The following is a 27756-nucleotide window of genomic DNA, read 5'->3' as shown; positions in this document are numbered from 1 at the left end:
ACGAAAAACATTAACCATTACACTGAGGAGTCAGAATACATCACATTACCGATCCTGTTTCTGAGTTACATCCTTTATTATACTCCAGAACTGCGCTCACTATTCTGCTGGTACAGTCACTGTGTACATACATTACATTACTTATCCTGTATTATACCCCAGAGCTGCGCTCACTATTCTGCTGGTACAGTCACTGTGTACATACATTACATTACTTATCCTGTATTATACTCCACAGCTGCGCTCACTATTCTGCTGGTGCAGTCACTGTGTACATACATTACATTACTTATCCTGTATTATACTCCAGAGCTGCGCTCACTATTCTGCTGGTGCAGTCACTGTGTACATACATTACTTATCCTGTATTATACTCCAGAGCTGCACTCACTATTCTGCTGGTGCAGTCACTGTGTACATACATTACATTACTTATCCTGTATTATAGTCCAGAGCTGCGCTCACTATTCTGCTGGTACAGTCACTGTGTACATACATTACATTACTTATCCTGTATTATACTCCAGAGCTGCGCTCACTATTCTGCTGGTGCAGTCACTGTGTACATACATTACATTACTTATCCTGTATTATACTCCAGAGCTGCGCTCACTATTCTGCTGGTGCAGTCACTGTGTACATACATTACTTATCCTGTATTATACTCCAGAGCTGCGCTCACTATTCTGCTGGTGCAGTCACTGTGTACATACATTACATTACTTATCCTGTATTATACCCCAGAGCTCCGCTCACTATTCTGCTGGTACAGTCACTGTGTACATACATTACATTACTTATCCTGTATTATACTCCAGAACTGCGCTCACTATTCTGCTGGTACAGTCACTGTGTACATACATTACATTACTTATCCTGTATTATACCCCAGAGCTGCGCTCACTATTCTGCTGGTACAGTCACTGTGTACATAAATTACATTACTTATCCTGTATTATACTCCAGAGCTGCGCTCACTATTCTGCCGGTACAGTCACTGTGTACATACATTACATTACTTATCCTGTATTATACTCCAGAGCTGCGCTCACTATTCTGCTGGTACAGTCACTGTGTACATACATTACATTACTTATCCTGTATTATACTCCAGAGCTGCGCTCACTATTCTGCTGGTGCAGTCACTGTGTACATACATTACATTACTTATCCTGTACTATACTCCAGAGCTGCGCTCACTATCCTGCTGGTACAGTCACTGTGTACATGCATTACATTACTTATCCTGTATTATACTCCAGAGCTGCGCTCACTTTTCTGCTGGTGCAGTCACTGTGTACATACATTACATTACTTATCTTGTATTATACTCCAGAGCTGCGCTCACTATTCTGCTGGTACAGTCACTGTGTACATACATTACATTACTTATCCTGTATTATACTCCAGAGCTGCGCTCAGTATTCTGCTGGTACAGTCACTGTGTACATACATTATATTACTTATCCTGTATTATACTCCAGAGCTGCGCTCACTATTCTGCTGGTGCAGTCACTGTGTACATACATTACATTACTTATCCTGTATTATACTCCAGAGCTGCGCTCACTATTCTGCCGGTACAGTCACTGTGTACATACATTACATTACTTATCCTGTATTATCCTCCAGAGTTGCGCTCACTATTCTGCTGGTGCAGTCACTGTGTACATACATTACATTACTTATCCTGTATTATACCCCAGAGCTGCGCTCACTATTCTGCTGGTGCAGTCACTGTGTACATACATTACATTACTTATCCTATATTATACTCCAGAGCTGCGCTCACTTTTCTGCTGGTGCAGTCACTGTGTACATACATTACATTACTTATCTTGTATTATACTCCAGAGCTGCGCTCACTATTCTGCCGGTACAGTCACTGTATACATACATTACATTACTTATCCTGTATTATACTCCAGAGCTGCACTCACTATTCTGCTGGTACAGTCACTGTGTACATACATTACATTACTTATCCTGTATTATACTCCAGAGCTGCACTCACTATTCTGCTGGTACAGTCACTGTGTACATACATTACATTACTTATCCTGTATTATACTCCAGAGCTGCGCTCACTATCCTGCTGGTACAGTCACTGTATACATACATTACATTACTTATCCTGTATTATACTCCAGAGCTGCACTCACTATTCTGCTGGTACAGTCACTGTGTACATACATTACATTACTTATCCTGTATTATACTCCAGAGCTGCACTCACTATTCTGCTGGTACAGTCACTATGTACATACATTACATTACTTATCCTGTATTATACTCCAGAGCTGCGCTCACTATTCTGCTGGTACAGTCACTGCTTACATACATTACATTACTTATCCTGTATTATACTCCAGAGCTGCGCTCACTATTCTGCTGGTACAGTCACTGTGTACATACATTACATTACTTATCCTGTATTATACTCCAGAGCTGCGCTCACTATTCTGCTGGTACAGTCACTGTGTACATACATTACATTACTTATCCTGTATTATACTCCAGAGCTGCGCTCACTATTCTGCTGGTACAGTCACTTGCATATGACATTACATTACTTATCCTGTATTATACTCCAGAGCTGCACTCACTATTCTGCTGGTACAGTCACTGTGTACATACATTACATTACTTATCCTGTATTATACTCCAGAGCTGCGCTCACTATTCTGCTGGTACAATCACTGTGTACATACATTACATTACTTATCCTGTATTATACTCCAGAGCTGCGCTCACTATTCTGCTGGTGCAGTCACTGTCTACATACATTACATTACTTATCCTGTATTATACTCCAGAGCTGCGCTCACTATTCTGCTGGTGCAGTCACTGTGTACATACATTACATTACTTATCCTGTGTTATACTCCAGAGCTGCGCTCATTATTCTGCTGGTACAGTCACTTGCATATGACATTATATGATAGGAGAGGACACATTTCTTCTATTCTTATTTTCTCATCTCAGTCTGCTTCTTCTGTTTTCCAGGAAGTCTACAAGTCAGATATAAACTCGGTAAGGAAGGATCTTATGTTTTCACATTAAACTCTGAGCGGTTGGACAATCGAAGGCTCCACCATGTGAAGATCGGCAGAGAAGGCCGGGAATTAACCATTCAGGTAATTTAACCCTCCAAGTCACTGCTTCATTGTCCTGAGACCTCGAGGTCTAGAGGAGACTTAATATTTCCTTTTGTGTTTGTTTTGATACTTTTCTACAACCATCCAAGAATTCTGGGTATGTCACATCACTCGCACACATCGTGCCCTCTATATTGTATATAGGGTATCTAGAAAGGGAAATTATCTTCACTTCTGATCATTGCGCACACAGTAAGTAACACAAGAATATCTGACCTTCTCCAACCTTAACTAGTCCTAACACACTGCTTGTTCCTCAGACGTCTCCATTGTTACTATTCTTTAAGACTTTGTTACTCTGCACAGCGTTCCCCTTTGTGTGATTTTATTACAGTGCCTGACCCAATAATTATACAATTTCAGCACATTGTAAGTGACATAACCGGGTTCTAGATGTTCTAGGTGTAAATTACAGGTCTGAACATTACAAGAAACCCTTAATAATACTCCGGGTTTGTAGTCTGTAGCTGTAGAGACTTATAGCTTTGTCTAGGAGACCGGAATATGTCACAATTTATAAGGATTGTCCAACATGGCCTATAGTTATTTTGGCTGTTTTGTATTTCAGATTGACAAGACAATAAAGCAGAAACAGAACTTCTCATCAGACGTCTATTTCAAAGCGCTGAAGTCTCTGACACTTGGAAAAGTTCTAGGTAAGGCATTGATACAATTATGTGTTTACTGCTATATAACACAAATAAAAATAAGATGATAGAAGTAATGTGTTATCGAGTTATCAGCTAATGAACTCCTGCTAATTCTATCATTCTTGTTATTATGCATCAGTTCTGTACCGGAAATTATTCCTATATACAAGAATATAACTACTATAATACTGCTCCTATGTACAAGAATATAACTACTATAATACTGCTCCTATGTACAAGAATATAACTACTATAATACTGCTCCTATGTACAAGAATATAACTACTATAATACTGCTCCTATGTACAAGAATATAACTACTATAATACTACTCCTATGTACAAGAATATAACTACTATAATACTACCTCCTATGTACAAGAATATAACTACTATAATACTACTCCTATGTACAAGAATATGACTACTATAATACTGCTCCTATGTACAAGAATATAACTACTATAATACTGCTCCTATGTACAAGAATATAACTACTATAATACTGCTCCTATGTACAAGAATATAACTACTATAATACTGCTCCTATGTACAAGAATATAACTACTATAATACTACCTCCTATGTACAAGAATATAACTACTATAATACTACCTCCTATGTACAAGAATATAACTACTATAATACTACCTCCTATGTACAAGAATATAACTACTATAATACTACCTCCTATGTACAAGAATATAACTACTATAATACTACTCCTATGTACAAGAATATGACTACTATAATACTACTGCTATGTACAAGAATATAACTACTATAATACTACTCCTATGTACAAGAATATAACTACTATAATACTGCTCCTATGTACAAGAATATAACTACTATAATACTACCTCCTATGTACAAGAATATAACTACTATAATACTACCTCCTATGTACAGGAATATAACTACTATAATACTACCTCCTATGTACAAGAATATAACTACTATAATACTGCTCCTATGTACAAGAATATAACTACTATAATACTGCTCCTATGTACAAGAATATAACTACTATAATACTGCTCCTATGTACAAGAATATAACTACTATAATACTGCTCCTATGTACAAGAATATAACTACTATAATACTGCTCCTATGTACAAGAATATAACTACTATAATACTACTCCTATGTACAAGAATATAACTACTATAATACTACCTCCTATGTACAAGAATATAACTACTATAATACTACTCCTATGTACAAGAATATGACTACTATAATACTGCTCCTATGTACAAGAATATAACTACTATAATACTGCTCCTATGTACAAGAATATAGCTACTATAATACTACTCCTATGTACAAGAATATAACTACTATAATACTACTCCTATGTACAAGAATATAACTACTATAATACTACCTCCTATGTACAAGAATATAACTACTATAATACTACCTCCTATGTACAAGAATATAACTACTATAATACTACCTCCTATGTACAAGAATATAACTACTATAATACTACTCCTATGTACAAGAATATAACTACTATAATACTACTCCTATGTACAAGAATATAACTACTATAATACTACTGCTATGTACAAGAATATAACTACTATAATACTACTCCTATGTACAAGAATATAACTACTATAATACTGCTCCTATGTACAAGAATATAACTACTATAATACTACCTCCTATGTACAAGAATATAACTACTATAATACTACCTCCTATGTACAGGAATATAACTACTATAATACTACCTCCTATGTACAAGAATATAACTACTATAATACTGCTCCTATGTACAAGAATATAACTACTATAATACTACCTCCTATGTACAGGAATATAACTACTATAATACTACCTCCTATGTACAAGAATATAACTACTATAATACTACTCCTATGTACAAGAATATAACTACTATAATACTACTGCTATGTACAAGAATATAACTACTATAATACTACTCCTATGTACAAGAATATAACTACTATAATACTGCTCCTATGTACAAGAATATAACTACTATAATACTACCTCCTATGTACAAGAATATAACTACTATAATACTACTGCTATGTACAAGAATATAACTACTATAATACTACTCCTATGTACAAGAATATAACTACTATAATACTGCTCCTATGTACAAGAATATAACTACTATAATACTACCTCCTATGTACAGGAATATAACTACTATAATACTACTCCTATGTACAAGAATATAACTACTATAATACTACTCCTATGTACAAGAATATAACTACTATAATACTACTCCTATGTACAAGAATATAACTACTATAATACTACTCCTATGTACAAGAATATAACTACTATAATACTACTCCTATGTACAAGAATATAACTACTATAATACTACTACTATGTACAAGAATATAACTACTATAATACTACTCCTATGTACAAGAATATAACTACTATAATACTACTCCTATGTACAAGAATATAACTACTATAATACTGCTCCTATGTACAAGAATATAACTACTATAATACTACCTCCTATGTACAAGAATATAACTACTATAATACTACCTCCTATGAACAAGAATATAACTACTATAATACTACTCCTATGTACAAGAATATAACTACTATAATACTACCTCCTATGTACAAGAATATAACTACTATAATACTACTCCTATGTACAAGAATATAACTACTATAATACTACTCCTATGTACAAGAATATAACTACTATAATACTACTCCTATGTACAAGAATATTAACGCGGCGCTACGCGGCGTAAACGCGGCGCTATGTGCAAAAAACACACAAAAAACGCCTGGCGTTACTCTGTGTGAATACAGCCTTTTAGAGATTACGGTATGTAGCAGAGCTGTCTCATGGAGTTTTTTCAGTCCTTACTTTTTCTTCCATGGTTTATGTGACATATTATAAGATATTGACCTTGGATTGTCTCAGACCCTGGAGAGGTGATCGCTGCCAGTAACATGTTGTACAGAAGCGACAACAGGATCAGCCATGAATATGTATAAAATTATTATTTCTGGAACTAAAGGAGGAATTAGAATTTTCCAGTTGGAAGTTCTTGATTTACATATTTGTTTCAGACCTTCATATGTGGTTGAGTGTATACTCTAGTCACCTCCAAAGCTACATAGACCGTCCTCACAGCCTGAGATCTTATGGTGCAGATACATGTAGTTGGATTGAGTGGTGGTGGTGGGGGGTATTATAGTCCTGGTTTTATAGTATTTTGGACTCTGATATCACTTTTCAAGGTGGAGCAGAGCGCGGACACTACACAGCACAAGCTGAGCTGGAGATTTGCATGAATTTGTCCGGAGATCGGAGAATGTTTCGCTTTTTTGCCCTTGGACTTACATATTGGTCAGACATATTTACAGCAACCATGGGGCAACACGGTTTCTCAGTGGTTAGCACTGTAGCCTTGCAGCGCTGGAGTCCTGGGTTCAAATCTCATCAGGAACAACATCTGCCAGGAGTTTGTATGTTCTCCCCGTATTTGTGTGGATTTATTCCCATTCTACAAAGACATACTGATAGGAAAACATATAGATTGTGATCCATATATCATATATCCCTATGTGGGGCTTACTATCTACATCTACAGCAACCACAATATGACCCAAAGTCTCCTTGTATGAGATAACTTGTGTGACGAAGGGTTAAATACCAACAACCAAGGAAAATATATCACATTATGTAATCATTAATTAATATACAATCATAAGTAAGACTGTGACGGGTTTAGTGCAGCTCCCTGACACCATATAAATAGACTGTAATTATGTGAGATTTCTGCCTTCAGCGTATAGATCAATATAAGAGAACGTGGAAAGTGGGCGAGAAAGTAATGAGGGCACCTGTAATAGCCGCACACCAAATATGTGAGCGTGTGTGCGACCGAAACATACGTGTGTGTGTGGATAGAGAGAGGGAGAGAGATAGAAAGAGAGAGCAAGAGAAAGAGGGACAGAGAGACAGAGAGGACTAGCTATAGATACAATAAAGATCGTTACAATTTATTTCCCATGTCACTGGCTTAGGCTTTGGAAACATTGTAACGGAATCTTTTAGATTTTTACCAGCAAAATAGCCGTAGTCTGTGTTCTCACGGAGGAATTTGCCGCAGATTTAGGGGCACATTCTTCCTGGAATTTCCCTACCATTGTTTTCAGGACAACTGCAGCGGAAAATGAAGAGGGATTCCACTGTGCAATTATTATTATTATTATTATTATTATTATTATTATTACTATCGTTGTTACTTTTATCATTGTTATTATTATAATTACTATTCTCATTAGAGAGCTTCAACTCCCCTTTATAATCATAAAACTAAATGATATAATTCTGTCTGTCTGCAGCCACCACTAGGGGGAGCACAAGAGTTTAGTAAAATCAGTTCAATACCTGCCGTACAAATCTCTATGTAGTGAGCGCCCCTAGTGGTGACACGTTTTGTCTACGTCAAAGAATACAGGATTAGGACCTTTGTATCCAAAAAGTTTCTCCCCTCCCAACATCCTTTAAAGATATATTGATAGATTTCCTATGTAGTCGCGGAAATATCCGTCATGTTAGGACTGATTGACAATATTTAGTATTCTACTAATTTCTTTCCTACATCTCCTTCTGTATATCTGTATACGGAGAGTGAAGCTGTTTTCAGATTTTATTTTTATTTTTTTGCAATTTGGCTCATAAAAGATTTACATGTGCAGAATGTGAGAATATGCCGGGGATGGGGGAGGGGGAGACGCCATTTAGACCCTTATTTACTTATTGATTAGTGTACAACTGAAGTGGAAGGAAAAATCCGTTTACAGCAGAGGAAGACCTGAGGCGTGAAATGTATCTGCATCCAGCGTTATCACGCTACACATGTAAGAAAACATCAACACATTATAGGAGAAGCTCCGCGACCTGGCAGAGAATCACCGGGACTGAAACTACTGAAGGATTTACAGCTGATATGGTAATAATAATGTCACATAACAAGGTGTGAACTATTGTTATAAAAACAGGATCACACCTGCCTACACATGGCCACCCGTCCATACGGTATTATATAGTAATGAAAATCATCACATTAAATGGTTTATAATAACTCAACACCTGATACCACAGTGAGAACTGACACTAGGTCACATCATGTACTGTATATATAGCAATATCATAACTACTATAATACAGCCCCTATGTACAAGAATATAACTGCGATAATACTACTCCTATGTACAAGAAAATAACTACGATAATACTGCTCCTATGTACAAGAATATAACTACTATAATACTACCTCCTATGTACAAGAATATAACTACTATAATACTACTCCTATGTACAAGAATATAACTACTATAATACTGCCTCCTATGTACAAGAATATTACTACTATAATACTACTCCTATGTACAAGAATATAACTACTATAATACCGCTCCTATGTACAAGAATGTAACTATTATAATACTACTCCTATGAACAAGAATATAACTACTATAATACTGCCTCCTATGTACAAGAATATAACTACTATAATACTGCTCCTATGTACAAGAATATAACTACTATAATACTGCTCCTATGTACAGGAATATAACTACTATAATACTGCTCCTATGTACAAGAATATAACTACTATAATACTACCTCCTATGTACAAGAATATAACTATTATAATACTACTCCTATGTACAAGAATATAACTACTATAATACTACTCCTATGTACAAGAATATAACTACTATAATACTACCTCCTATGTACAAGAATATAACTATTATAATACTACTCCTATGTACAAGAATATAACTACTATAATACTGCCTCCTATGTACAAGAATATAACTACTATAATACTACCTCCTATGTACAAGAATATAACTACTATAATACTACCTCCTATATACAAGAATATAACTACTATAATACTACTACTATGTACAAGAATATAACTACTATAATACTGCCTCCTATGTACAAGAATATAACTACTATAATACTGATCCTATGTACAAGAATATAACTGCTATAATACTACTCCTATGTACAAGAATATAACTACTATAATACTACCTCCTATGTACAAGAATATAACTACTATAATACTACTACTATGTACAAGAATATAACTACTATAATACTGCTCCTATGTACAAGAATATAACTACTATAATACTGCTCCTATGTACAAGAATATAACTACTATAATACTACTCCTATGTACAGGAATATAACTACTATAATACTACCTCCTATGTACAAGAATATAACTACTATAATACAGCCCCTATGTACAAGAATATAACTACTATAATACTGCTCCTATGTACAAGAATATAACTACTATAATACTACCTCCTATGTACAAGAATATAACTACTATAATACTGCTCCTATGTACAAGAATATAACTACTATAATACTACCTCCTATGTACAAGAATATAACTACTATAATACTACTCCTATGTACAAGAATATAACTACTATAATACTACCTCCTATGTACAAGAATATAACTACTATAATACTCCTCCTATGTACAAGAATATAACTACTATAATACTACTCCTATGTACAAGAATATAACTACTATAATACTACCTCCTATGTACAAGAATATAACTACTACAATACTACCTCCTATGTACAAGAATATAACTACTATAATACTACTCCTATGTACAAGAATATAACTACTATAATACTACTCCTATGTACAAGAATATAACTACTATAATACTGCTCCTATGTACAAGAATATAACTACTATAATACTGCTCCTATGTACAAGAATATAACTACTATATTACTGCTCCTATGTACAAGAATATAACTACTATAATACTGCTCCTATGTACAAGAATATAACTACTATAATACTGCTCCTATGTACAAGAATATAGCTACTATAATACTACTCCTATGTACAAGAATATAACTACTATAATACTACTCCTATGTACAAGAATATAACTACTATAATACTGCTCCTTTATACAAGAATATAACTACTATAATACTACTCCTATGTACAAGAATATAACTACTATAATACTGCTCCTATGTACAAGAATATAACTACTATAATACTACCTCCTATGTACAAGAATATAACTACTATAATACTGTTCCTATGTACAAGAATATAACTACTATAATACTGCTCCTATGTACAAGAATATAACTACTATAATACTGCTCCTATGTACAAGAATATAACTACTACAATACTACCTCCTATGTACAAGAATATAACTACTATAATACTACTCCTATGTACAAGAATATAACTATTATAATACTACTCCTATGTACAAGAATATAACTACTATAATACTACTCCTATGTACAAGAATATAACTACTATAATACTACCTCCTATGTACAAGAATATAACTATTATAATACTACTCCTATGTACAAGAATATAACTACTATAATACTGCCTCCTATGTACAAGAATATAACTACTATAATACTACCTCCTATGTACAAGAATATAACTACTATAATACTACCTCCTATATACAAGAATATAACTACTATAATACTACTACTATGTACAAGAATATAACTACTATAATACTGCCTCCTATGTACAAGAATATAACTACTATAATACTGATCCTATGTACAAGAATATAACTGCTATAATACTACTCCTATGTACAAGAATATAACTACTATAATACTACCTCCTATGTACAAGAATATAACTACTATAATACTGCTCCTATGTACAAGAATATAACTACTATAATACTACCTCCTATGTACAAGAATATAACTGCTATAATACTGCTCCTATGTACAAGAATATAACTACTATAATACTACTACTATGTACAAGAATATAACTACTATAATACTGCTCCTATGTACAAGAATATAACTACTATAATACTGATCCTATGTACAAGAATATAACTACTATAATACTGCCTCCTATGTACAAGAATATAACTACTATAATACTGCTCCTATGTACAAGAATATAACTACTATAATACTACTCCTATGTACAAGAATATAACTACTATAATACTACCTCCTATGTACAAGAATATAACTACTATAATACTGCTCCTATGTACAAGAATATAACTACTATAATACTACCTCCTATATACAAGAATATAACTACTATAATACTACTACTATGTACAAGAATATAACTACTATAATACTGCTCCTATGTACAAGAATATAACTACTATAATACTGATCCTATGTACAAGAATATAACTACTATAATACTACCTCCTATGTACAAGAATATAACTACTATAATACTGCCTCCTATGTACAAGAATATAACTACTATAATACTGATCCTATGTACAAGAATATAACTGCTATAATACTACTCCTATGTACAAGAATATAACTACTATAATACTACCTCCTATGTACAAGAATATAACTACTATAATACTACTACTATGTACAAGAATATAACTACTATAATACTGCTCCTATGTACAAGAATATAACTACTATAATACTGATCCTATGTACAAGAATATAACTACTATAATACTACTCCTATGTACAAGAATATAACTACTATAATACTGCTCCTATGTACAAGAATATAACTACTATAATACTACCTCCTATGTACAAGAATATAACTACTATAATACTACTCCTATGTACAAGAATATAACTACTATAATACTGCTCCTATGTACAAGAATATAACTACTATAATACTACTCCTATGTACAGGAATATAACTACTATAATACTACCTCCTATGTACAAGAATATAACTACTATAATACAGCCCCTATGTACAAGAATATAACTACTATAATACTGCTCCTATGTACAAGAATATAACTACTATAATACTACCTCCTATGTACAAGAATATAACTACTATAATACTGCTCCTATATACAAGAATATAACTACTATAATACTACTCCTATGTACAAGAATATAACTACTATAATACTACCTCCTATGTACAAGAATATAACTACTATAATACTCCTCCTATGTACAAGAATATAACTACTATAATACTACTCCTATGTACAAGAATATAACTACTATAATACTACCTCCTATGTACAAGAATATAACTACTACAATACTACCTCCTATGTACAAGAATATAACTACTATAATACTACTCCTATGTACAAGAATATAACTACTATAATACTACTCCTATGTACAAGAATATAACTACTATAATACTGCTCCTATGTACAAGAATATAACTACTATAATACTGCTCCTATGTACAAGAATATAACTACTATATTACTGCTCCTATGTACAAGAATATAACTACTATAATACTGCTCCTATGTACAAGAATATAACTACTATAATACTGCTCCTATGTACAAGAATATAGCTACTATAATACTACTCCTATGTACAAGAATATAACTACTATAATACTACTCCTATGTACAAGAATATAACTACTATAATACTGCTCCTTTATACAAGAATATAACTACTATAATACTACTCCTATGTACAAGAATATAACTACTATAATACTGCTCCTATGTACAAGAATATAACTACTATAATACTACCTCCTATGTACAAGAATATAACTACTATAATACTGCTCCTATGTACAAGAATATAACTACTATAATACTGCTCCTATGTACAAGAATATAACTACTATAATACTACCTCCTATGTACAAGAATATAACTACTATAATACTACTCCTATGTACAAGAATATAACTACTATAATACTGCTCCTATGTACAAGAATATAACTACTATAATACTACTCCTATGTACAGGAATATAACTTCTATAATACTACCTCCTATGTACAAGAATATAACTACTATAATACAGCCCCTATGTACAAGAATATAACTACTATAATACTGCTCCTATGTACAAGAATATAACTACTATAATACTACCTCCTATGTACAAGAATATAACTACTATAATACTCCTCCTATGTACAAGAATATAACTACTATAATACTACTCCTATGTACAAGAATATAACTACTATAATACTACCTCCTATGTACAAGAATATAACTACTACAATACTACCTCCTATGTACAAGAATATAACTACTATAATACTACTCCTATGTACAAGAATATAACTACTATAATACTACTCCTATGTACAAGAATATAACTACTATAATACTGCTCCTATGTACAAGAATATAACTACTATAATACTACTCCTATGTACAAGAATATAACTACTATATTACTGCTCCTATGTACAAGAATATAACTACTATAATACTGCTCCTATGTACAAGAATATAACTACTATAATACTGCTCCTATGTACAAGAATATAACTACTATAATACTACCTCCTATGTACAAGAATATAACTACTATATTACTGCTCCTATGTACAAGAATATAACTACTATAATACTGCTCCTATGTACAAGAATATAACTACTATAATACTGCTCCTATGTACAAGAATATAACTACTATAATACTGCTCCTTTATACAAGAATATAACTACTATAATACTGCTCCTATGTACAAGAATATAACTACTATAATACTGCTCCTTTATACAAGAATATAACTACTATAATACTGCCGTCTGTATATATGCAGTACATAGTGTAGCTTAGTGATCACGTGGCTGCTCTTTGGGCTAGTTCACACGGGGGCAATGAGGCAGATTGTGACAGAAGATTTCTCCTCCATACTGTGGTGGTCTATGGAGATTGCTCACAGTAAAAAGAAGCGACATGACCTGTCTTGAGGTGGATTCCGCCTGAGGAAAGCAATAGTAGTGAATGGGAGGCAAAAAAATGCCTAGTGTTTTTTTACAGTCCATTCACCTGGCGTTTTTACCAAAAACTGCTCCAGAAAACCCTTCAAGGTCAAAAAAGCGCTTCCTAATTAGGAAGCGTTTTTTTCGGGACCAAACTAAGCCCGGTGGTGTTTAGGTGTGAACTATCCCTTTGTGCTCCTCCTGCAGTATACTGTATAGTCCTGCACATCTTTGCTGTGTTCTCTTTCCTTACATACGGTATACAGTTTCCATCCTGCAGGGTCCGGGTTCGGCTCTCGGGGTCTTGGCCTCATTTCTGTTTCTTTACCTAATCTGCCGCTTGTCTTGGGATCGGTCGCCTTGTTGTTTGAGACTGAGGAAAAATCATATTTTCAGTCTTGTAATTGGTTCTCCTGTTGGTTGTGGTAAATGAGAAGTGACGCGTCCTCCCGGCTGCTCGCCTTTACCCTCCTGCTCTTATATTGAAGTTTAATTGTTTTTTCTGTCGGGATTTACATTATATTTTGTGCAGTGTAATTCGGGTCACTCCATGGCTGCAGATACAATGTTCTGGGTAAGGGATATACATTGTATCCAGATAGAATCTGGTCAGCAGTGGAGGGAGAGGCTGAAGTGCCACTTTGTTAATAATTATACGGACAGGACTCCATCTTCTGAGGAATTCTATAGCAGTGGTCAAGGCGATGGCAAAGAGAATGGACACCTAGCGGTGCGTCTGGTCAGGGAACATATTATGCCATTCTTTCTGGTTTGCATCATCAGCTTAATCCTATATGTGTTGCTTGTCAGACACAGTGAGATCCCCAATAGCTCCCGCTACCACAGTGTTATAGGGGGTTACTGCTATACTCCATGCTATATGCATACATGTATATTAAATGTTACTGCCTGGCGGTGTAAGGGTTACTGTTATACTCCATATTACTGTGCCCTCTCCAGCAGTGTAAGGGTTACAGATATACTCTATATTACTGTGCACTCTCCAGCAGTGTAAGGGTTACAGATATACTATATTGCTGTGCCCTCTCCAGCAGTGTAAGGGTTACAGATATACTATATTACTGTGCCCTCTCCAGCAGTGTAAGGGTTACAGATATACTCTATATTACTGTGCCCTCTCCAGCAGTGTAAGGGTTACTGTTATACTATATTACTGTGCACTCTCCAGCAGTGTAAGGGTTACTGTTATACTATATTACTGTGCACTCTCCAGCAGTGTAAGGGTTACTGTTATACTATATTACTGTGTCCTCTCCAGCAGTGTAAGGGTTACTGTTATACTATATTACTGTGCCCTCTCCAGCAGTGTAAGGGTTACTGTTATACTATATTACTGTGTCCTCTCCAGCAGTGTAAGGGTTACTGTTATACTATATTACTGTGCACTCTCCAGCAGTGTAAGGGTTACTGTTATACTATATTACTGTGCCCTCTCCAGCAGTGTAAGGGTTACTGTTATACTATATTTTTGTGCACTCTCCAGCAGTGTAAGGGTTACTCTATATTACTGCGCACTCTCCAGCAGTGTAAGGGTTACTCTATATTACTGTGTCCTCTCCAGCAGTGTAAGGGTTACTGTTATACTATATTACTGTGCACTCTCCAGCAGTGTAAGGGTTACTGTTATACTATAATACTGTGCCCTCTCCAGCAGTGTAAGGGTTACTGTTATACTATATTATTGTGCACTCTCCAGCAGTGTAAGGGTTACTCTATATTACTGCGCACTCTCCAGCAGTGTAAGGGTTACTCTATATTACTGTGTCCTCTCCAGCAGTGTAAGGGTTACTGTTATACTCTATATTACTGTGCCCTCTCCAGCAGTGTAAGGGTTACAGATATACTCTATATTACTGTGCCCTCTCCAGCAGTGTAAGGGTTACTTTTATACTCTATATTACTGTGCCCTCTCCAGCAGTGTAAGGGTTACTGTTATACTCTATATGATGGTGCCCTCTCCAGCAGTGTAAGGGTTACTGTTATACTCTATATTACTGTGCCCTCTCCAGCAGTGTAAGGGTTACTGTTACACTATAATACTGTGCCCTCTCCAGCAGTGTAAGGGTTACTCTATATTACTGTGCCCTCTCCAGCAGTGTAAGGGTTACTGTTATACTATATTACTGTGTCCTCTCCAGCAGTGTAAGGGTTACTGTTATACTATATTACTGTGTCCTCTCCAGCAGTGTAAGGGTTACTGTTATACTATATTACTGTGTCCTCTCCAGCAGTGTAAGGGTTACTGTTATACTCTATAATACTGTGCCCTCTCCAGCAGTGTAAGGGTTACTCTATATTACTGTGCACTCTCCAGCAGTGTAAGGGTTACTGTTATACTCTATATTACTGTGCCCTCTCCAGCAGTGTAAGGGTTACTGTTATACTCTATATGACGGTGCCCTCTCCAGCAGTGTAAGGGTTACTGTTATACTCTATATTACTGTGCCCTCTCCAGCAGTGTAAGGGTTACTGTTATACTATATTACTGTGTCCTCTCCAGCAGTGTAAGGGTTACTGTTACACTATAATACTGTGCCCTCTCCAGCAGTGTAAGGGTTACTCTATATTACTGTGCCCTCTCCAGCAGTGTAAGGGTTACTGTTATACTATATTACTGTGTCCTCTCCAGCAGTGTAAGGGTTACTGTTATACTATATTACTGTGTCCTCTCCAGCAGTGTAAGGGTTACTGTTATACTATATTACTGTGTCCTCTCCAGCAGTGTAAGGGTTACTGTTATACTCTATAATACTGTGCCCTCTCCAGCAGTGTAAGGGTTACTCTATATTACTGTGCACTCTCCAGCAGTGTAAGGGTTACTGTTATACTCTATATTACTGTGCCCTCTCCAGCAGTGTAAGGGTTACTGTTATACTATATTACTGTGTCCTCTCCAGCAGTGTAAGGGTTACTGTTACACTATAATACTGTGCCCTCTCCAGCAGTGTAAGGGTTACTCTATATTACTGTGCCCTCTCCAGCAGTGTAAGGGTTACTGTTATACTATATTACTGTGTCCTCTCCAGCAGTGTAAGGGTTACTGTTATACTCTATAATACTGTGCCCTCTCCAGCAGTGTAAGGGTTACTCTATAATACTGTGCCCTCTCCAGCAGTGTAAGGGTTACTCTATATTACTGTGCCCTCTCCAGCAGTGTAAGGGTTACTGTTATACTCTATATGACGGTGCCCTCTCCAGCAGTGTAAGGGTTACAGATAGACTCCATGTTTCTTTGCTATGGTTGATGGTTTCTGATGTGACTGATGATTTCTGACATTCCCAGGACTTGCTCAATTCTAATTATTATACAGACAAGATTTCATCTCTGGGTCTATAAGGAGGGAGATGTGTGCTGCCCCCGAATGGAGCAAACCACAGCGCCCCCTGCAGGAGCCTACTTAGTACCTGTAGTATACGTGTGCACTAGCTGTAAATGGAATACAGGATATAATCATCTCTCTGTGGAATCATTGAGACGCCATATTAACCCTCTCCGATACAATGTGACACTTTCTTCTATTACAACCATCTTTTCCATGTCGTTCCATGTACAGATAACCCGGCGTTTGATCCGGAAATCTCCAATGTGAAGTCCATTGGCTTTATCGGATGTCTGTCTTCAGTCCAGTACAACCAAGTGGCCCCTCTTAAGGCAGCACTCCGACACCCCAGCACAGCCCCGGTCACAGTCACGGGATCACTGACCGAATGTAGCTGTGGATCCATCACAGAGAGCGACCTCAGTACAATCACCACCACCTACAGCTCCTCAGGTAAGTCTTCTGTCAGGTCTGCGGGATAAAAAGACAGAAAGAACCCAAGTCACAAAAGTTTTTTCCCATTTTTTTTTCCTGTTTGCTTAATTCCATCTGTTCTGTGTCCAGGGAGTGATGAGGCAGCTCTTTCTCCTCCTCTCCCAGCGCGCTTTACACTGAGCGGCTGAATGACGTCCGGCCATGTCGGCTCCGAGAATCCAAACTCTTAGTTTTGGAATTTAAGGAACTTACTGTCACTAAAGACACAGAGACAATGAGAGACTGATATCATTCATAAGTCTGTGGCACCAAGACTGAGCTTATAGGACCAGAGAAAAAATCAACTTCAATCCCAAAATTTTTATCATTTGTTTTTTTGCAAAAATTTGTAACTTTTAACGATCTACAAATGTAAATATGATTTTGCTCAGGAGAATAAACCTCAGATCGCCGGTATTTGTCCTGCGCAAAACATGGCATTGATGAAGTGATCTCGATCATTTCATGGGGGGAGGGGTTGGTTTGCCGAACTGCGAATCTCTTCATGCAAATAAGCAATTTCTAAGCGTTACGTTTAATTGCAGCCGGTCGTCTTTAATGCTTTTAGTAATGGAGGCCATTTACGAATATTCATCAATTTTTATAGACACATTTCTAAAACCCAAACATTATAAATCCAGCTCAGCTGCCTGGTGCGGCGATACAATGAGCGGCGCTGATAATGGACAGTTACCGGGGTCTAATGAAGGACTCTAATACTGACAAAGTGTTCGGAGGAGGGGGAGGCCGGTGCTAAGTAGGAGGGAGGGGAGACTTTCCCTGGGAAACCTACTGGCAAGACAAACTGTAGAGGTTACAGAGCGGAAGGCAGAACCTCGTAACTCTGCAGAAATAGGCCGCACGTCAGTAATTACCCTGACACATAGAAATCCTACAGAGCAGCGGCCGAGGACTAAGCTGAGACCCGACAGGATCTGGACGGGAATTGAGAACATGATGTCAAAACCTACCTCATTATATAGGGGGCCACGGGGTGCGGGCGCCGCTGATCTACCACTGACAAGGGCTGCCATGGTGGAGGCAAATGCATGGAAGTCATAATGTTACATTGTTGCAATCTTGTGTCATATTAGGAAGGAGGATTAGAAAAACATGGCTGCCTTCTTCCGGGGCTGTGGACTCTGACTCCTCTGTTTATCCACAGATAAGACCAAACCCAACTTGTCCATTAATGGCCCTCAGCCACGGTCAGACAGTCGCAGTCAAAATCCTCGACTTCATTAATAACCCACTGATTGGTTCCTATGAAAGTAAATCTGTAACAAGCTATGTATCCAATTAGACAATATTAATATCATGAAATTCATTTATCGTTTTATATTGAAGTTGGAGACTCCACCGAAAATTGGTGCCAAATCCGACCCCATGACTCAGACTCCAACTCCACAGTCAAACTGATTTCCCAAACGTATATCCCTTGGGTTGTGTCTGAGGGGCTGAGCCCCATAAAGGTCAAAGAGGAGAAATGATAATAAGAATTTTTTTTCCAGATCCCTTTGGGAAGACGGATGACCGGGAGCCGCTGACTAATGAAATGAGAAGTGGCCCAGCAGTCATAGGAGGTAAAGATACAGGGGGCGTGTAAATGTGGTGTTACATAGGACTGCTGGTGACATCTACTACATTACATAGAACTGCCGGTGACACCTACTACATTACATAGGACTGCCGGTGACACCTACTACATTACATAGGACTGCCAGTGACATCTACTACATTACATAGGACTGCCGGTGACACCTACTACATTACATAGGACTGCCGGTGACGTCTACTACATTACATAGGACTGCCGGTGACGTCTACTACATTACATAGGACTGCCAGTGACATCTACTACATTACATAGGACTGCCGGTGACACCTACTACATTACATAGGACTGCCGGTGACGTCTACTACATTACATAGGACTGCCGGTGACATCTACTACATTACATAGAACTGCCGGTGACACCTACTACATTACATAGGACTGCCGGTGACACCTACTACATTACATAGGACTGCCGGTGACGTCTACTACATTACATAGGACTGCCGGTGACGTCTACTACATTACATAGGACTGCCGGTGACGTCTACTACATTACATAGGACTGCCGGTGACATCTACTACTGTGTTACATAGGACTGCCGGTGACATCTACTACATTACATAGGACTGCCGGTGACATCTACTACATTACATAGGACTGCCGGTGACATCTACTAATTACATAGGACTGCCGGTGACATCTACTAATTACATAGGACTGCTGGTGACATCTACTACATTACATAGGACTGCCGGTGACATCTACTACATTACATAGGACTGCCGGTGACATCTACTACATTACATAGGACTGCCGGTGACATCTACTACATTACATAGGACTGCCGGTGACATCTACTACATTACCTGTACTCAGAGAGTTATCACTGTGTTATCTGTGGTGTTACATAGGACTGCCGGTGACATCTACTACATTACCTGTATATAGAGAGTTATCACTGTGCTATCTGTGGTGTTACATAGGACTGCCAGTGACATCTACTACATTACATAGGACTGCCGTTGACATCTACTACATTACATAGGACTGCCGGTGACATCTACTAATTACATAGGACTGCCGGTGACATCTACTAATTACATAGGACTGCCGGGCACATCTACTACATTACATAGGACTGCCGGTGACATCTACTAATTACATAGGACTGCCGGTGATATCTACTAATTACATAGGACTGCCGGTGACATCTACTAATTACATAGGACTGCCGGTGACATCTACTAATTACATAGGACTGCCGGGCACATCTACTACATTACATAGGACTGCCGTTGACATCTACTACATTACCTGTACTCAGAGAGTTATCACTGTGTTATTACATGGGACTGCAGGTCTTGTTATTACTTTCCCTGCTTACCCCATTTTATAGACCTCTACCCCGTACTATCCCCATATTACAGCCAACTTTACGTCACCAAGTTCAGGTTGCCTTTGATTTCATTGGTGTTCAGGTCAAATGTTGGTGTCTCAGATTGCAGTTCGCACTTCAGCTCTGCTACATCTGCCTTATAACCGTACATTATAGCCTTGTAAATAGTGAGTGAAGGGTTAACGCGTGTTTGTTCCATTACTGTCAGCTCCGATTGTGGACTTGGGTTTGATCCGTTTTAGATGGCGAGCGCTGTTATATATCTCTTTAATTGGCTTTGTTCTTGCCGCGACATTTTCAGAACAGCTTATCTTTCCTCATAGCCCGGCCCTGACAACCCATCTATCACTGAGCGACTCTGGACTTGTAACCTTTCCGTCTACTCATAGCAGATCTAGTGCGAAGCCACAACCGCGCTCGCTCTATCAATTCCTGCGCACATCAGCGGTGACGAAGAGTGGCGAGTCTTCACCTCGCACCAGATCATGTCCCCCGCCCCGGACATCTGTGTACCCAATTATATGGGGGATGTGCCGGTGCCCACCTGCTGCCAGGGCCAGAAATTCTTAAGGATATTCCTTAGAATATCTATTAACCACTTCATGGCCAGGCCATATTCCTTGGCTCAGGACCAGACACATTTTAGCATGTTTTCGGCACACAAAACTTTTTTTTTTTCCTTTATTTTTATATAACATTGCAATTTTTTATTTTGTCAAGTATAAGGGTAAATAGAAAAAAAATGGAAGAACCTCGGTTTTTCACATTTTCCTTTTTTTATTTTTTTTTTTGTTATAAATGACACAAAATACTATTTTTTAAATAGTTTTTCCTCTCCATTATGAGATTTTTAAGAAGGTGACAAATAGGTTTTGAAATCAGCAGAATTCAGAATGCTGCTCTGGATGTGAATGAAGTAGATTATACAATGTAGCAAAAGATCAGTGCAAGGAAGGCCATTAGTAACAGTATAGGTTCTATACAGACAATGAACAAGCAGAGGTTACAGTTATTTCAGAGAGAGCAGAATTCAGAATGCTGCTCTGGATGTGAATGAAGTAGATTATACAATGTAGCAGAAGCTCAGTGCAAGGAAGGCCATTAGTAACAGTATAGGTTCTATACAGACACTGAACAAGCAGAAGTTACAGTTACTTCAGAGATGGCAGAAATCAGCAGAATTCAGAATGCTGCTCTGGATGTAAGGGAAGTAGATGACACAATGTAGCAGAAGGTTAGTGAATGGAACGCCATTCAAAGCATTAAATGTTGTGTGCAGACAATGAACAAGCAGAGGTTAACTGTTGCTTCAGAGATAGCAGAAATCAGCAGAATTCAGAATGCTGCTCTGGATCTGAATGAAGTAGATGACACAATGTAGCAGAAGATCAGTGCAAGGAAGGCCATTAGTAACAGTATAGGTTCTATACAGACACTGAACAAGCAGGGTTATAGTTATTCCAGAGAGAGCAGAAATCAGCAGAATTCAGAATGCTGCTCTGGATGTGAATGAAGTAGATGATACAATGTAGCAGAAGCTCAGTGCAAGGAACGCCATTCAAAGCATTAAATATATGTGCAGACGATGAACAAGCAGAGGTTACAGTTACTTCAGAGATAGCAGAAATCAGCAGAATTCAGAATGCTGCTCTGGATGTGAATGAAGTAAATGATACAGTGAATTAAGAAATAAGAATTGCCACCCAGGTGAAAGTGTTGCCCCCTATTGTTGAGGAGTAAAACTCTCATCATGTTCCCTCCGCTTCTCTCCAGGTGTCATCGCGGTTACAATATTCATCATTTTTTGCATTGTGGCGATATTGACAAAAATCCTTTACCAGCACAGAAAAACGCACGGAAAGAGTCAGGCCAAGGAGAAGGAATATCCGGCCAACATGGACTACCCCTTCAGGAACGAGCTGGACTTACAGAACACAGTCAGCGAGTGCAAAAAGGAATATTTTATCTGAGACTCCCTTTCTACATCATCTGTTTCCTCTTTTTTTTTGCAATTTTTTAGCGATTCTCAATGTCATTTCCCCTGGGAAAGAAGATGAGGAACCTGACGAACATCTTGAGTCCGCCTCTTCTTAAAGACTCCCCAGCTTTGCAGATTGGGCCTCATGTCTGAAGACATAGCTGCCTTGTTTCTCCAAGTTTTGTAAACATGTTTCGCTGCTTCTAGGGGAACACTCCGGCTGCGACAGCGAGGAATTGACCCTGATGCCGACTTGTAGCTCTTAGAAGAGAGACTTGAAGGAACGATTTAAGGATGTTGAGGGTCTAAGTGATACATTCTGGATACAGAGTTGACCTGGCAAGGGAAAACCCCCCAAAAAAGCCATCTCTGGTGACATTGCGCATTAATGGACCCATCATTAGTCACTGACTATACCGTATATAGGACATACCTGCTGCTTAGGCCAACATTAGGATTTATGGTAAATATTCTTATATTAAGAATCACCTTCTATCGGGGTTCATGGACATTGTGCAACGTAAAGGACAAAGCAGCTGATGATGGGGAACTAATACCTTATTCTTTGTAGCACCCCCTAAGATGTCTATAAGCAGGGGATGAGACTCCACCTTTAGGGGGTTTCTGGGCTGGAGGGAATTTTTATGCAATTGTCTAATACATGGTGGAGCGGGAGAGATCGGACCCCTATGAGCAGGTGCGCGCACCATATGGAGGTCTTAGTTGTAGTCGTGGGGGCTTTGATTCCCCTCCTGCTTCTCAATCTATGGCTGTGATGGCTCCAGCATACATTTGGTTAATGAACCTATGTAAGAGAATTTCCCATAATAAAGAGGGGCAGACTTTAACCCCATCAATGAAGAGCGCCCCCGTCAGTAAAAGTCCTTGAGTCATTTGCGCGAAAGCTGGGTGCAAACAATATGGCTTGCACTATAGACCCTCATGTGGTCATCACCCAGCTTTCCTAGGCTCCTCAATAGCGTATCTGTCTAAACATGCACTGGAACCGCATCCCCCTCCTGCACTAATACTGGTATAGACAGGTGTGCCTTGCAGGAGTCTGGAAAAGCTGAGTGAGGCGCAGTAATGGCCTCCGTTTTGGGTTGTCACTCAGCTTTCTTAGAAACAGATAGGGCTGAGTAGAAATTTTAACAGCTTGCTAGAATAGGGTGACTTAAGTCAAAATGTATTTTTTGCTGCGGGAGGGGCAAAATTGGATTATTTTTGATGGAAAATATCCTTTAACATAAAGCCTACAGTATATTCAGTAGAGGGCGCTATAGATATAGGGGGGGAGGGGCAGTATTTATTTTTGCATAGATTAGAAGGAGAAGTTGAATGGAGATGAAATCCTCATTGATATTGATGTATTCCTGACTACGGTGTAGCCTGCGGTCGGGGACTTCTGGAGGTAATGGGGACATGGGGGAGGGGGGGCAAAAGCAATGACAATATCCAGTTTTGGAGGGGTCCCAGCAGTCAGACCCCCACTTCCCCTGTATCTAAAGTCAGCAATAACTCATCCTACTGCGTAACTTCAGAGCTGCAATCACAATTCTGCTGCAGTTTCCTGTGCAGTGGATGGTGGGAGCTTAGATGACTATTACACAGCCAGAGCCGGCTTATAGGGTCACACAGTCTATAGCAGGACTGTGAATGCAGCTTTGGATGTAGCTAGAGTATCAGATGTGATGTACAGTAACTTGTCTGCTATAACCTACCCCTGCCATGTGCTTGTATAGTAGGACTTCTGTGTATGAACCACTTCATCCCTAGATCAGTAACTGACGGCCCGGAGACGCTTATCTCTGAAACGCGACATTTCATTTATTTCCAAATCCTTTCCATCCATGGAACTTTCTTTTGCTGAATGTTCTAGATTGTTGTCGATTTCCTTATTTCACGTTGCGTTTGTTTGAAGGCTTTACCTGCTCCTTACTGGCATTATCCAACCCTTATCTATAAGGCAGGAGTGGTCAGATAATATAAGGTGCAGGCACAGCGGCCCCCCAACCACCCCACCCCCGTGCACCTTCCAGCACTAGGACCCAGTAGTGAATGACAACCCAAAGTTGTCAGAAATTTTTATGCACAACCAATGATCAATAATGAATAATACTGCACAAATGGAGGCAGAGAATGGAGGGGCTGAAGAACATTGTAGGAATGAATTGTAGCAATTCTGTCAGATAATCCTCGGTGTCCCCCAGATAATGATTACACAGCACAAACTCTTTGGTAATATCTTCATTTATTTTGCTTGCAATGAAAATAACACAAAAGAGAAAGAAAAAAAAAGTCACATCATTGATCATTTTACACAAAACTCCAGAACTGGTGCGGACAGAAGTATTGGCGCCCTCAGCCTAATACTTGGTCGCACAACCTTTAGACTGTACAATAACTGCACACAACCGCTTCCGCTAACCAGCAATGAGTTTCTTACAAGGCTCTGCTTGAATCTTAGACCCTTCTTCTTTGGCAAACTGCTCGCGGTCCCCCCTGAGATGTGAAGGGGGCCTTCTCCAAACTGCCACCAAGAGATCTCTCCCCCTCCCCCACAGGTGTTCTATGGGATTCAGGGCTGGACTCATTGCTGCCACTTTACAAGTCTCCAGGGCTTTCTCTCACCACCATTTTCTAGTGCTGACCTGAAGTGTGTTTTGGGTCCTTGTCCTGCTGGAAGAGCCCTGACCTCTGAGGGAGACCCAGCTTTCTCACACCGGGCCCTACATGATGCTGCACAATGTGTTGGTCGTCTTCAGACTTCATAATGCCATGCACACGGTCAAGCAGTCCAGTGCTAGAGGCAGCAAAGCAACCCCAAACCATCAGGGACCTCCGCCATGTCTGACTGTAGGGGGCGTCTTCTTCTCTTTGAAGGCCTCTTTTTTCCTGTTTTGGCTTTCTCAGGTAAGTTTTGGCAAACTCCAGCCTTGCTTCTGTCTGTGGGTAAGAAGTGGGGTCTTCCTGGGTCTCCTACCATACAGTCCCTTCTCATTCAGACGCTGACGCTGGATAGTACGGGGTGACACTGTTGTACCCTCGGACTGCAGGGCAGCTTGGACTTGTTTGGATGTTAGTAGCGGTTTTTTATCCGCCATCCGCACAATCTTGCGGTGAAATCTCTGGTCAATGTTTCTTTTGCGTCCACATCTAGGGAGGTTAGCCACAGGGCCATGGGCTTTACACTTCTTGATGACACTGCGCACGGTAGACACAGGAACATTCAGGTCTTTGGAGATGGACTTGTAGCCTTGAGATTGCTCATGCTTCCTCACAATTTTGCTTCTCAAGTCCTCAGACAGTTCTTTGGTCTTCTTTCTTTTCTCCATGTTCAATGTGGTCACACAAGGACACAGGACAGAGGTGGAGTCAAATTTAATCCATTTCAACTGGCTGCAAGTGTGATTTAGTTATTGCCACCACCTGTTAGGTGCCTCAGGTAAGTAACAGGTGCTGTTAATTACACAAATTAGAGACGCATCACATGATTTTTCAAACAGTGCCAATACTTTTGTCCACCCCCTTTTTTTATGTTTGGTGTGGAATTATATCCAATTTGGCTTTTTGACAATTCTTTTTGTGGTTTTCCATTGAAGACAAATTAAATGAAGAAAATACCAAAGAATTTGTGATTGCAATCATTATCTGGAAGAACACGAGGATTATCTGACAGAATTGCAGGGGTGCCAATACTTATATACCTGCATTTATGTGTATGCATACATATAAGTCCTGGTATAGGGTGTGTATATGAGTCTATGACTGAGCCCAGCCCCCACCCCATATACTTTTGCATACATCACCGAATCCACGAGTTCATTTTCCATCTTCCAATGCTGAAGCTTCTAGAAGTTTGTAATAAATATCCAGGACAAGTCTATTATATTTTTCATAATCCTTTTGGCTGCGCAGAGATAATGACACGAGGCCGCGGTCAATGGCGACGCTTTAATCAGCCTGCGGGATCAGCTATTGGCGTTATCGGTGTAAACTAAGACTTGACAAGAATCATAGATCACAGATGAAAGTGAATCAATCAGGATTAATCGACTTCTTAATTACAATCTCAGAGCAGGCAGCAAAACCAGCACAATCTCATTACCAGACTCATCGCTTTCTGCTCTGTCACTATTATTCTTCGCTCTTCTTCACACTTTCTGCTAAAAACCAGTGGAGGAGAAACATCAACTTTCTGCAGAAATCATAAAGACAAAGTTTCTCAAAAAGTTCCTTACAGACCTATCATTAGATCAGGTGATAGCAAAAAGCCTGCATAGATGGAAGATGAAATTCTGTCCTCCTGCAGTCACCACTAGGGGGAACTCAAGAGCTTACTGTAATGTGATCCCCCTAGTGGTAATTGAGTGATACTGCAGGTTATTCCTGCTGGTGAACGTTTCTGGA

The 27756-nt window shown here is 38.3% G+C and overlaps 1 protein-coding gene across 1 annotated transcript in view; it reads left to right on the top strand.

Moving 5' to 3' along the window:
• The window catches only part of CNTNAP5 (contactin associated protein family member 5), a 342838-nt gene extending 318946 nt beyond the window's left edge, over positions 1–23892 (top strand). The window contains exons 20-24 of the mRNA XM_075284694.1: positions 3007–3137; positions 3727–3814; positions 18174–18392; positions 19925–19996; positions 23142–23892. Of these exons, the coding sequence (XP_075140795.1) occupies positions 3007–3137; positions 3727–3814; positions 18174–18392; positions 19925–19996; positions 23142–23338 (707 nt within the window). The 3' untranslated portion in view covers positions 23339–23892. The remainder of the gene's footprint in view (positions 1–3006; positions 3138–3726; positions 3815–18173; positions 18393–19924; positions 19997–23141) is intronic.
• Positions 23893–27756: the final 3864 nt, after the last annotated feature.

Source organism: Leptodactylus fuscus, chromosome 8, assembly GCF_031893055.1.
Source record: "Leptodactylus fuscus isolate aLepFus1 chromosome 8, aLepFus1.hap2, whole genome shotgun sequence".
In the NCBI taxonomy this organism is placed as follows: Eukaryota; Metazoa; Chordata; class Amphibia; order Anura; family Leptodactylidae; genus Leptodactylus; species Leptodactylus fuscus.
Note: the sequence above shows the minus strand (reverse complement) of the source record. Positions and strands in the feature narration are given on the sequence as shown.